Genomic DNA, 12,683 nt, shown 5'->3' on the forward strand with positions numbered 1-12,683 from the left:
AAGAAGTGCACTGACGTTCCGGGCGGGGGAGTGATTCTCCGCGCAGGGTTACCCCTCTCCCTGCAGGGTGCTCAGCGTCCCAGACCCCCCCCCCCCCGAGACCTAAACGCTAGTAGTGCGCCCACCCCCGTCATTTACCCAGGGGTGGGCCAACTCTTCTGTAAAGAGGCTGATAGAAATATTTTCGGCTTTGCAGATCCATGGCCGCTCTCTGCCGTTTTAGTGTGCAAATAGCCAGAGAGAATACGGAAGCAGGTGTGGCCATGTGCCGACGAAATGTCATCTACAAAGCAGGCAGCCGGCCCAGTGGCCGTGGTCCGAGGTCTCCTCTCCACCAGCTCCACATCCTCTAACAACCCCTAATGTAGAGGATCCATTATCCATTTTCCCCCAGTTTTAGCCCTGAAAGTCATGTGTTCTGAGAAAACTCAGTCCCAGGCAAACCAGGACGACTGGTCGCCTTACCAAGGGAGGGTGCCACCCGCAGGGTGGAATATAAATATCTGGGGAATGGATGCATATGGGCTGGAGCTGAGGAGCCCCCACCCAAGCAGTCCCTCTTAGCCGTCTTCCTCTGAGCCCGCTCCTCGCAGGCGGACCCTGAGTGTGCGGGCTCCTCCTCTGCAGCTGGTCTGCGCCATCATGGCGGGGATTCTCCACTACCTTTTCCTCGCCTGCTTCTTCTGGATGCTGGTGGAGGCCACGATGCTCTTCCTCATGGTCAGAAACCTGAAGGTGGTGAATTACTTCAGCTCTCGCAACATCAAGATGCTGTACCTCTGTGCCTTTGGCTATGGGCTCCCTGGGCTGGTGGTGGCTGTCTCTGCCGCTGTGCAACCACAGGGCTACGGGATGCATAATCGGTGAGTGACAGCTTCCTCTCCCTGAAGACCCTGCTGCCAGGGTTCAGGACGATGATCACATGAACAACAAGGAGAACAATTAACAGTAGCAGTAGACGTGGCTACCATTTATTGGGCTCTGTACGGTAGCATAGGTTGTGCACTGCCCAAATCGAGAAGCCACTTGTTGGCACTAGAGCATAGGTGACTGAATGTGATTGTTCAGTTTTAAAATCATGGACTCTGGAGCCAGCCCGCTTAGGTCTGAATCCTGACTCGACCACCTCCTAGCTGTGCTACCTTGGGAAGGTCACTTAACTTCTGTATGCTTCCCTTTCCTCCTCTGTGAAATAAGGGCTAACAACAGTGGCTGTATCATAGTGTTGTTGTGAAGGCTGGGTGAGTTACTACCTGCAAAGCATTCGGAGGTGTCTGCGACAGAGCGCCGCGTGGTACGCATTGTTATCACCATCATTACTACCGCTGTCTGTTTCAAAACAAGATACGTTTATCATGTTGAAATGACTTTAAGTAGTAGGCTGGGGGATAGTAATTTTAGGATATTTTTTAATATGTTTTATAGGGCATCAGAAAAAAAATTGCCAACATACCAACTTTGTGATTTCACAGACACTATCCCGTTGTATAAGTAAAAAAAAGTGAGTCCATTTTGAGGGAAAAAATTAGGTAATTGACAGGACAAGTGCTAATTGGATAGGGCAGAGACTGTCACTCACTGTGTTATTTCATGTAATCTATGACAGACCCCGGAGATAGTGTTGCTATTCTATGTACAGATGGGGAAGCTGAGGCTCAGATCACAGTGAGAAAGGAGCCGTGCAAGGACATGAATCTGGGTCTTTCCAATCCCAGGGCCTCCACTTATGACCCTGCGCTTTAGGCACTTTACTGAGCTGTGTTCAGGGGATTAAATACCCAGGTTTCCTCCCTGTGTGCTGATGGCTTATACTTCAGTAAGGTCATGAGATAAGGGGTTAGGGAAAAAATGTTCCCATTAAGTGAACACCCATCATAACCTAAATCCTGTAAGCCGTACAAACATATATTGTCTCTGGTACTTTGCAACAAAAATCCCATGGGTCGGGACCAAGGGCCTTGCATTTTGTACAGGGAGAATAATGTCCACTGAATCTGTGCAGCCCTGAGACCCACAGCACGTAAGTAACAGCTTAATAAGTGATAGCTGCCGAGGCAATCGAGGCTCAGGGCAGTTGTAGAACTTGCCCAGGGTCACATGGCTAGTAAGTGTCCAAGGGGGAGAAGGGGAGACCAGTGTGGGCCATGGAATCTGGAGAACACCTTTTGGCGGTGGGAACCACAGAAAGTTTTGGAAGAGAGGGGTAACACTGACCAGGCTTTGAGATGATCTTAGGAAGCACTAGGGAGTGGGGAAGAGAAGGCACACATACGGGGTGCATTCCGTGTGTGACCCAAATACGGGCTCTGCTGTGGGTAAGCCAGGCTCAGTCTCAGTGGGTGCCTCTGGGAGCTTGTGTAAAGCATGCACCATCGTTGTGCCATCCACGGGGCAAGGGAGGTGGCGTCCATCCGCCAGCTCCCTCCCGTCAGCCACTGGTTGAGGGCTGCTTCCCAGGAGAACTGATTCTCCAGTGCTGTCAGTCTGATGCTCTCTGGCAGAGGTACAGATACAGACAGGCAACTGGCCACCATACTAGTAAGGCGGTTGTTTCTGAAAGGGTGATACAAACACTTCCCCACATTTTTATCACTCTGCTACCGGAGACTCACATTCCAGGGAGAGAACATCTGATTGGCCAGACTTGATTATTTCCCTTCTCTTGAGGAGGGAGTCATGCTTCTAAAGGGATGTTGGACTTGGGAGAGTGGTGGGACGGTTGTTGGGTGGTGAAACTAGCAAACATCTGCTGCAGGCAGGATGGAAAGGGGCAATGCCTCCTTCCTTCTTCCCTCTGTCCTTTTTTATTTTTTAACAAATAATTATGGAATGCTTCATCCATGCCAGGCTTTGCACCGAGTGGTGGTTATTCAGAGAAGAACAAGATGGTCACAGTCCATCTTGCAGCTCATTCTCATGCAGCTCAAAGCCTAGTAGGGGAAGATGGACAGTTTGCAAGCAAACAAGCAACTGAACACCATGATTTACGTTACCTATAGATGCTGTCTGTTTTTAAACCAGCAAGCTCTGCTGGAGAGGGCCTGGGGGTAGGGGTAGTCAGTAATGCCTTCCAGAAAAGGTGACATCTGAGCAGAGATTGAATGACAAGCTTGTGCCAGTGGAGAGTTCTGGGTAGTGGGGAAGGGATTATTCAGGGTGTGACCTGAGAATAAGCTCTGTGCACGGCACCGAGTGAATATTTCAGGAGCCTTTACCCAGGAAGCAGGTCTGAAAGGGGGATTCGCTGTGGTCCAAAGAACACTGAGTTGCGAACTGTCCCGTTGTGAGAATTTTCATCTCCACATCACATCTTAAACATGCTCCTCCATTAGCACGGGGCAAGAGTAACTATAGGGTCAAGATCGAGGCAAGCACTGACCAGATTCCTCCTGTTTCTCTCTATAGCTGCTGGCTGAATACAGAGACGGGGTTCATCTGGAGCTTCCTGGGCCCAGTTTGCACGATCATAATGGTAAGCAAATTGCTTGGGGCAGTGTGTTCTGGAGCCAAAGCAAGGGTACTTGAGGATCAAGAAGTGCCAGGGCCAGTTGCAGAGCCAAGACCCCTTATCTCTCTGAAATGTTCTCCCTTCTGACCCTCAATTCTTGAGATTTCCAAGTTAGAGTGTAATTTCTTTGACTTGTGATTTTTTTATGCCAACATGCAAATGTTCTTGGGAAGGACCACAGTTTTATCTGTCCCTTGTGCTTCAGTAAGGAAAAAGGGTCTGTCAATCTGTTCTGAGTACCAGTGTTGAATGAGAGAACAAGTAGAAAGAAATTAGGGGCCTTTGGAGGGAAGAGGAGATAGGAAATGGTGGGATGGAGAAAGAGGGAAGCTGGGGGATTTTCTCCCGCTCTATTGAGGTGTAACTGACCAATAAAATTGTCTGTATTTAAGGTGTACAACTTGATGTGTTGACATATGAATACATTGTGAAATGATTACTATAACCAAATGAATGGACCTAGTGATCACCTCACATAGTTACCATTTTTCTTTCTTTTGTTGGTCATGAGGACACTTAACAACTACCCTTTTAGCAAATTTCATATATACAAGGCAGGACAGTCTTGTTAACCATAGTCACCATGCTGTACATTCCATCTCCAGAACTTATTCACTTTGCATGACTAAAACTTTGTAACCTTAGACCAATATCTTCCCATCTCTCCCTTCCCAGTTTCTGGCAGGCACCATTCTATTCCCTGGGGATCCTGGGGATGTTGGGCACCATCTCCTTCTTCCTTGCCTCCAATCCAGATTCTACAGTCCTGCAAGATGACATTTCTTATGACTGTCCCTCATGGTGGCGTGTTTCCTTGTGTCACTTGTAATTGTTAATTGTGAACTCATATTCGACTGGTCTAAATCTGGGGGATTCTTGAGGTTGTATTCCTCCAGAGCCGTAGTGCTCTAATTTCTATCAGATTCTGGGGAGCCACATATTAGTATTCGAGGGCTACCATAGTGAACTACCACAAACTGGGTGGCTTAGAAAAACAGAATTTTATTGTCTCACTGTCCTGGAGGCTAGAAGTCTGAAATCAAGGGGTTAGTAGGGCCACACTCCCTCTGAAGTCTCTACAGAAGGATCTGTTCTAGTCTCGTCTCCAAATTCTGGGCTTCAGACATTCCTTGGCTTGTAGAGATCTGTCTTCTCCCTCAATATCTTCTCACTGACTTCCCTCCATGCATGTCTGTCTCTATGTCCAAATTTCCCTGGTTTATAAGGAAACCAGTCATATTGGATTGAAGCCCACCCTGACGACCTCATTTTAATTTGGTCACCTCTGTAAAGACCTGATCTCCAAATCAGGTCATATTCTGAGGTCCTGGGAATTAGGGCTTCAACATATATTGGGGGGGAGGCAGCCAATTGGTGGGACACAATTCAACCCATAACAGGGCACTGCTCTTGATCCTGACTTCCCAGATGCATGCATGCAGTGGAAATAAATGAAGATCCCCCCAAATAAGAACAAGCAAAGGCTGTTTACTTGGTGATTGCTGCAGTAATAGTCAGCCACCATCACGTGTGTTTGCCAGAGACTCCAAAGCAGTCAGAGCAGGGGACAGCTTTATAGAGGAGGAAAGGGGAGGGGTAGCTCAGGTGAGCCCTGGCAGCAAGTGGGAGGCACGGGGACCCTGTAGGTGGGCTAACTCAAAGCAGGCGTCCTAGGCGGTTGGTTAAGGGTGTTATTACCTTTTCTTTTTATGTGAAGTTGTTTGGCTTCCTGCAGTGGTTACTGCAGACTGTGGGGCAGAGTTCCATTTTTATAGATGGTCAGGCCACTGTCTGTCTGTAGATCCGATCGTTCAACCCCTTCGGCTTGACTTTGTAGATCAATTTCATCCTCCTGACGTGGACCTTGTGGATCCTGAGGCAGAAGCTTTCCAGTGTCAATGCTGAAGTCTCCACCCTCAAAGACACCAGGTATATTTTCTCCTTCCTCCCACAGGTGTTCATTGAGTGCTTTGATACCCCTGGTTCTGTGAGGAGCAGTGCTTAGATCTGGGGGCTCAACCCCAGCGCTGCCACTTACAAGCTGTGTGACCTCAGGCAAGTCACACAACCTCTCTGAAACTCAGTTTCCTCATCTGTACAATAGGGATATTAATATTGCCTCCTTAATGGGGCCTATGAAGCATTTAGCATAGTTACTAGGAAGAGTATTTCATATATAGCAACTATTAGTGAATCTTCTAATTATTCTTCTGCACATACTTATATGTACATATTTATAAAAGCAGAATCATACTATTTTATAACTACTTTTTGCTCTTAATAGTGTCATGAATATTTTTTCAATTTAATTAGAAATTCTTTGAATATGTATGTATGTGTGTGTATATATATATATGGGTTTTTTTGTATAGCATTTCAGTGTAAGAAAGTAGCACAACTTATTTAAAGCATTCCTTATTCATGGACATTCAAGTTGTTTCTGTTTTGGGGTGGATGCTATGATAAACAATACTGTTTTAAATACCTTTGGAGATAAATCTTTTTTCACATCTGTGGTTAGTTAGTCATAACACTAGGCATGCAACTCCTGAGTCAGAGAGTAGGTCGGATTGTAGCACTGTTAGTACCCCCTGCAAAGTATTTTCCAGAAAGTTGATTTCCAGTTACATGAGTGCTTGCTTAACTACAGCTTTGCCAACAACAGGATTTATCCATTTTGTTGCATTGTTTTGCCGATTTAACAGGTGAAATACATGCTTTTAATTATATTAATTTATAAGTTTTAAATATAAAAATATTCTCATTATTTTTATTTCACTTATATTCTTTTATTTTACAGATGCGAGCCTTTTTCATTTTCTTATAAACCATTTGTGCTTCTTAACTTCATCACTCAACTAATATTCATTTCAAGAATTTACCAAAACCAGACATTGTTTAGCCTTTATTGTCCTTTGCTTGCTTTCCCGTCAGTGGCCAATCCATCATCCACCATAAATATTTTTTTCTAAGAATTATTTTTAAAAAGCTAACACAAAGTTAATATATGCAATGGTAAGAATAATTAAGCAGTGAAAAAGGGGACACATAGAAAATGATACCTCTTTCTTCCCAGACCCCGCACGTCCCCAGATCTCTCCTGCCTCAAGCAATGGTTATGACTCATATAGCTTCTTTCCAGAATATTCTTTACTTAAACATCCACCTTCTAATACATAAGTGATAGAGAACTGTGGAGAATGACTGCTTCATAGATACAGGATTTCTTTGAGGGATACCAAAAATGTCTTGGAACTGATATGTGTACATTACAAATATGTTAAATGTCACAGAATCACTCACTTTAAATGGGGTGAATTTTATGTTATATGAGTTTTATCTTTCCAAAAAGGGAAAAGGCTTCATAGTATTTCATACTATAGCCTCACTGTTCATTTAACGTGTCTCTGATTCCTGGACACGTCGGACATCAAGCCTTCCATTACTACAGACGACGTTGTGTTCAGTACCTGTGTCCACACATCTTTGCGCCCATGTGTATCTGAAGGCCAACCGCCTTTACTTGCCAACAGGATACCACTTCCCGGCCTCGCGGCCTGGGGACTGCCCCACCCTTATTCCCACCTGTGTGGCAGCCTCAGACACACCTGGGAGGGTGGCCCGTGAGGCCCCCTCCCAGAGCCTTATCCTCTGCACATCTTCCCCTCCAGGTTGCTGACGTTCAAGGCCTTTGCCCAGCTCTTCATCTTGGGGTGCTCCTGGGTGTTGGGCATTTTCCAGATTGGACCGGTGGCCAGCGTCATGGCCTACCTCTTCACCATCATCAACAGCCTGCAGGGAACCTTCATCTTCTTCATCCACTGTCTGCTCAGCCGCCAGGTAAGCAGCTGCTGTCTCTCTGCCCCTGATGCCCGCCCTCCCAGGGGACAGACCTGGGGGGCGCATCTCCCCGCCTGGAGCAGTGATTTTATCTCCTCGTGATGTGTCTCCACCTGCAGGTACGGGAAGAATACAGGCGATGTTTCACCAGGAAGACCAAACCCAGATCCCAGTCCCAGACCTCAGGAATCTTACTGTCATCTGGGCCCTCCACTTCCAAAACGGTGAGACACTGTGTGTTCCGCGCGGGTTCTGGCTGAACGGAACGGAATGCCTGCTTCTTAGCAATGCCAGACATCCCCGGGTGTTAAGTACCTACCGTGAGCTAGACATGCGTATTAGCCCATTTAATAAAGCATGGGGTTTGGGGGGGGGCGCTTCAGGCCTGTCTCCTGGGCTTACATCCCAGCTTTGCCCCTTAGTAGCTATGCAAGCTGAAAAGATAAATCATGACCTGTACAGGTATAAAATTAGCATACATTAGGGATTTTATCTATGCATTAATGAGTGAGGGAATGAGGTGGATGTTATTAACTGGCGTGGAAGATAATGCACAGGACAGATAATACATATATGTGTATGTGATATATATTATGTGTATGTTATATACATTGTATGCATTACATATGAATATGTGTTATATGGTGTATATATATTGTGAACATCATATACAAATTATATGTATTATATCTATGTATATATAATACACATGAATTACATAATGTGTATTATATACACATTGTATAAATTATATATAGTGTAGTGTGTATTATATACATCATGTATACATTATATATGTATTATGTGTGCGTTACAGACATTGTATACATTGTACATGTATTATGTATATGTCTTTTTACATTCTTTTTTGAGTCAGTTTTAATCTGCCTGGTTCCCTCACTGATAATTATATGTATATAATATACAATATATCATAATCATATATTACAGAATTAAACAAATAATTGCAAATATACATAAAAGTATATCATATAATTAATATTATATAAAAATATATGTAATTTCATATTACATATATATATATGAATTATACTACATGTATCTACATGTATACAATTTAAGAAATATCGAAGTGAATGTACAAATAGAGGTAGAACTGATTTTTCCATGTAATTATTTTGCATCATTGTCAGTTATTTAAAATTTACAGAGTTGTAAAATTTTCCTCTATTTGGTGAATCTTCTATTCCCTACTGGAATGCCTTATCTTTCACTGATTTGTTCCAAGCACAAGTTACTAAGATCCAGTTGCTTAGTTAAGACTTGTTTTTGTTACAAAAAACAGAAGCCCAGAGTTAGGCATTGCTGGTATTGGTTCTATTTGCTCAGAAGTGTAAAGGATCCAGGTTCTCCCTGGCTGTCCTTCCCACTAATAACATTGACTTTTCATCAAATTATTTTCATAGTTACAAGGTGGCTGCCATAGCTCCAGACATCACAGCCATGTTCAAGTCAAAAGAAAAAGGATGAGGCAGAAGCACCAACTCCTTTTATGCTTCTCCCTTTAGCAGGAAACAAACATTTTCCCAGAACCCCCTGAGCAGATTTCCCTTTCACCTAATTGGTCGGGACCGCATCACGTGATCACTCATCGTTCCAAAGGAATTTGACAGAACAAGTATTCGGCTTTCGTGCTTGTAGAGTGGGAGCTATCGAAGGTGAAGAAGTCGAGAATAGGTTTTGAGTTTGCCAACAGTGCCCACCACACTTGGGATAATCACTGTTAACATTTTAGTGTTTATTCCCCTAGTTTTGTTCCCATATTTATCTCTCTCTATTTCTAAGATCCATACTCCTATAGATCTGAGCCCTGGAATTACGTTTGTCCCAATCCTGCTGCCCGATTCTCATTCTGATTTCTTTCTCATAGGGTTGAAGCCCTCTTTTGCTTCCAAATACACTATGGGGTAACATTTGAGAAAAGTAGGTGCCTGCAGGAGCCTCCGCTGAAATCTACTCTTTGAAGCTTAATGCAGAAATGTGGGATACTGCCAGCCCCAGAACTCTCTGCGAAACAAAAGTTTCTGTTCCAGATGAACATTTCATCTTTCGTGATCTGCACCTCCTTGAATTTCCAGAGTTTGTGGAAATAACAGATCCCAGTGCAATGGCACGACCAAGACGATCCGGTTATTATTCTGTTTTTCTCTTAAGCTCTTTGATATACGGTCGCAAATGTTCCTTCTCCAGCACCTGTCACGTGCCTGACCCAGAGCAGCCCTCAATAAATGATTTGTCGTCTGACTGGCTGACTTACCCTTCCACAAAGACGCCTCCTGCTCTTAAAGAAATGACCAGTAAAACTGTAATGGCAGTTCCAGGGGATAAATAAAGCACATAGACGTATAGGCTACTTTGGCACAAATGCTTAAACAACTTAAGTTAAAATAGGAGTGGTCAGTGGAGCAGAATTCTAGCATTTCATGGGGCACTGAACCTATGTCCCCTCTTTCCAGAAACTTTCTTACGTCTTGGCCAGGATTCACAATACTCTCAAAGTCATCACCACCCCACCTGTTCTCCATTTCCCATAAAATCCTGAGTGCCAGGGCGAAGGAGATGAACACCGTCCCTTCCATGGCCACCCTAATACCTCCCTGCTCAAAGTGGGGCAACAACTGGCTGAACCAGAACTTGCATTTTAATGAGACCCACCCCCCGGGGGTGAAGTTCTAGAATATTCTAGAATATTCTTCTGTTTGCCACACTGATAGCAGAGTTTGTCTTTAAAACCAGAAAGGAAAATATCTCCTTGACTTTGGGATTTTGCATCTGCCATTCCCTCTTCCTAGGACACCTTGTCTCAAAATCTAATTTCTACTTTTCCTTGGAGTCTCAGTTATCACCTCCTCCAGGAAGCATTCTTTGGATCTCTTGAAGTAGGATTAGATGTCGCTCCATGTGCTCTGTAGGGTGTCATGCTTTCTAGCCCCGTATTATAGTTCCTCGTTTTGTTGGATATCTCCAACTTAGACTATGAGCTCTCTAAGTGTAGGGAATTATATTTGGTAGGTTCTCCATAAATACTTTGAATGGAAGATTGCTCTCCATTTTAAGGAAGAGGAAACTGAGGCTCAGAGAGGTTAAGTAACTTTCCCAGCATCACACAGCTGTCAGTGGCTGAGCTGGACTTTGAGCTCTTGACCAGGCCCCTTGTCCACACCTTCCTTTTCTTCCTTTGACCCTAGGAATTCTTAGTTTGGAAATACAGACAAAACACTAAATATTTACTCTGAGTCAACTTACTACTTAGGATTCAATTAGCTCAGTTGGACAATTTGATAACAACATTAAACTTGGCTGATGGAACCTCAGCTACAGGTTGGGAGGGAAGCTAACACATGAGTATTTTTCTGATAGGCTGGTCTTCAATTGGCTTGTCCAGAGCGTTCAGAACAGAGGTGACAGTTCTGAGGGATATTGAAGCAAGAGATGACAGGGTCTTCCCCACAGCCAATTATAGTGAGCTGACTGCATCAATGGCCTCAAGAATGGTCGCTGGCTCTCCATCAACCTTCCCTGTAACTTTGTAACCCCTTTTTTCTCTGACTCTGGCTTGGCCTTGCAATTTGTTTGGGCCAATGAAATGGTAGCAAACATGACTCAAAGCCAGAGGCTTCAAAATTGGGTGTGCATTCATTCTAGTCCTGCTCTTGAACCCCTGCCTCTGCCATCAGAACATGTCCAGGCTAACCTGCTGGAGGGATGTGAGAAACAGACAGACAGGAGCTAAGTCATCCCATGATACCAGCAGAGGCTGTCCTTCACCAGCCACTCAGCCAACTTGCAGCTCACTTCAGTTACATGTGTGAGTCCAGCCAAGATGAGCTTAGACCCACCAGCCCACAGACTCCGGAGAAACAATGAACTGTCATGGTTTCAAGGCACCGAGTTTCAGGAATGGTTTGCTATCAAGTATTACTTGTGGCAACTGCTAACTGATAGAGCACCCAGGGGACTATCAACGCCTTGCATCTGATGGCAACCATTTGGAATAGACAAAGGATTTGGGTCTTCATTTCCTCTTAGCTATCAACCTCTCTAAACATATAATGCTTGAATTAAGTTCTATCCAACAAAGACCTTTATCTATCTCTATACGAGTGTTACATGTTGGTCTAAAATACGGTCTCCTCAAGAAACCATCTATTTCTAAGGTCGGTGAACGCTGGGACCAGCACAATTGGAATTCTTCTTACCATAACAATCAAGCTACACGTGGCACAGCCTTCTACCTCCGTGGTCTCATAGGCCTCCGCTAGAGAGACAAGAGTCTCAGAATAAAAACTGCGTGGTTCTCAAATCCCATACATACAAAGTGAGATAACTTTGTCCTCTCAGGATCCAAGTCAAGTACCACAGTTACCATCCCTATTTTCTTTTGCATGAATTACAACACGTTCTGCTCTCCCCACCATCATTGTGCACATTGCTGTCACCACATGATCACCACAGAGAGAAAGCAACCAATGTTATCTGGATTTTATGGAAATGAAGGTCCCACCAGTCCCTCAGTAAGAGATATGATTTTGCTGAAATCCAAACAGGTCAGTTAGGTTCCCCATTTAACCCTGTATAGGAGACCAGTAATTTATTTATCATTTTTTAAAATTGAAAGTCACATAACATAAAATTCACCATTTGAACCATTTTAGAGTATACAATCCAGTGGCTTTTAGAACAGCCACAATGTTGTGCAACCATCACCCTGTGGAGTCATGTTTTAAACCATCTTTGTATCTTGGCGTGAGAGGTTTGTTGGAAACAAAAGGGACAGTATATCTATCCTAAGTGCAAGATTCCGTTGAGTTCCCAGTGAGCTGGGAGAGAAAGAACATTTTAATAAGCCACTAACTAGAACCATTTCGGCATCAAGCCTGGGCACAGATCCCAGCCAGGTCCCACCTGATTCCTGTGCCCTCTTCCTGCGGATGCAACACCTTCACCATATCCCAGCCAGTCCTGACATGGACACACCGTTCCAACATGTGGGAAGGTTGCTGAGAAGCGCTTGTTTTTCAAAGGCAGGCGAAGGAGGAAGTGACATTTGCGTTTTGTGCTTTGGGTCCACAGACTGGTAAAGGATGACGTTTCTTTGTTTCCTTGAAACGTGGCTTCCTCTTCCGTAACAGTTAAAAAAAGAAGTTTGGCTTCTGGGTAGAATAAGCAGAGCCGGGAGAGCGCCAGCCACCAGCTCGGCGTTCTACGATTCAGCGCTGCTCGGATGCCATCTACCCAGAGACACAGCATCGGGTCCCACAGGTCGAGGGCTGCCATCCCGACGTGCACATGCCTCCTAGAGCCCAGGAGGGAG

General features: G+C 44.6%; 1 protein-coding gene across 1 annotated transcript in view; it reads left to right on the forward strand.

The window, feature by feature from the left end:
• ADGRE1 (adhesion G protein-coupled receptor E1) overlaps positions 1–9,613 on the forward strand; it is a 32,675-nt gene extending 23,062 nt beyond the window's left edge. Inside the window, exons 18-23 of the mRNA XM_017667954.3 lie at positions 628–863; positions 3,406–3,472; positions 5,346–5,437; positions 7,180–7,348; positions 7,468–7,572; positions 9,240–9,613. Coding sequence (XP_017523443.3) covers positions 628–863; positions 3,406–3,472; positions 5,346–5,437; positions 7,180–7,348; positions 7,468–7,572; positions 9,240–9,245 — 675 coding nt within the window. The 3' untranslated portion in view covers positions 9,246–9,613. The remainder of the gene's footprint in view (positions 1–627; positions 864–3,405; positions 3,473–5,345; positions 5,438–7,179; positions 7,349–7,467; positions 7,573–9,239) is intronic.
• The last annotated feature ends 3,070 nt before the right edge of the window (positions 9,614–12,683 follow it).

This window comes from Manis javanica, chromosome 13 (genome assembly GCF_040802235.1).
Source record: "Manis javanica isolate MJ-LG chromosome 13, MJ_LKY, whole genome shotgun sequence".
In the NCBI taxonomy this organism is placed as follows: domain Eukaryota; kingdom Metazoa; phylum Chordata; class Mammalia; order Pholidota; family Manidae; genus Manis; species Manis javanica.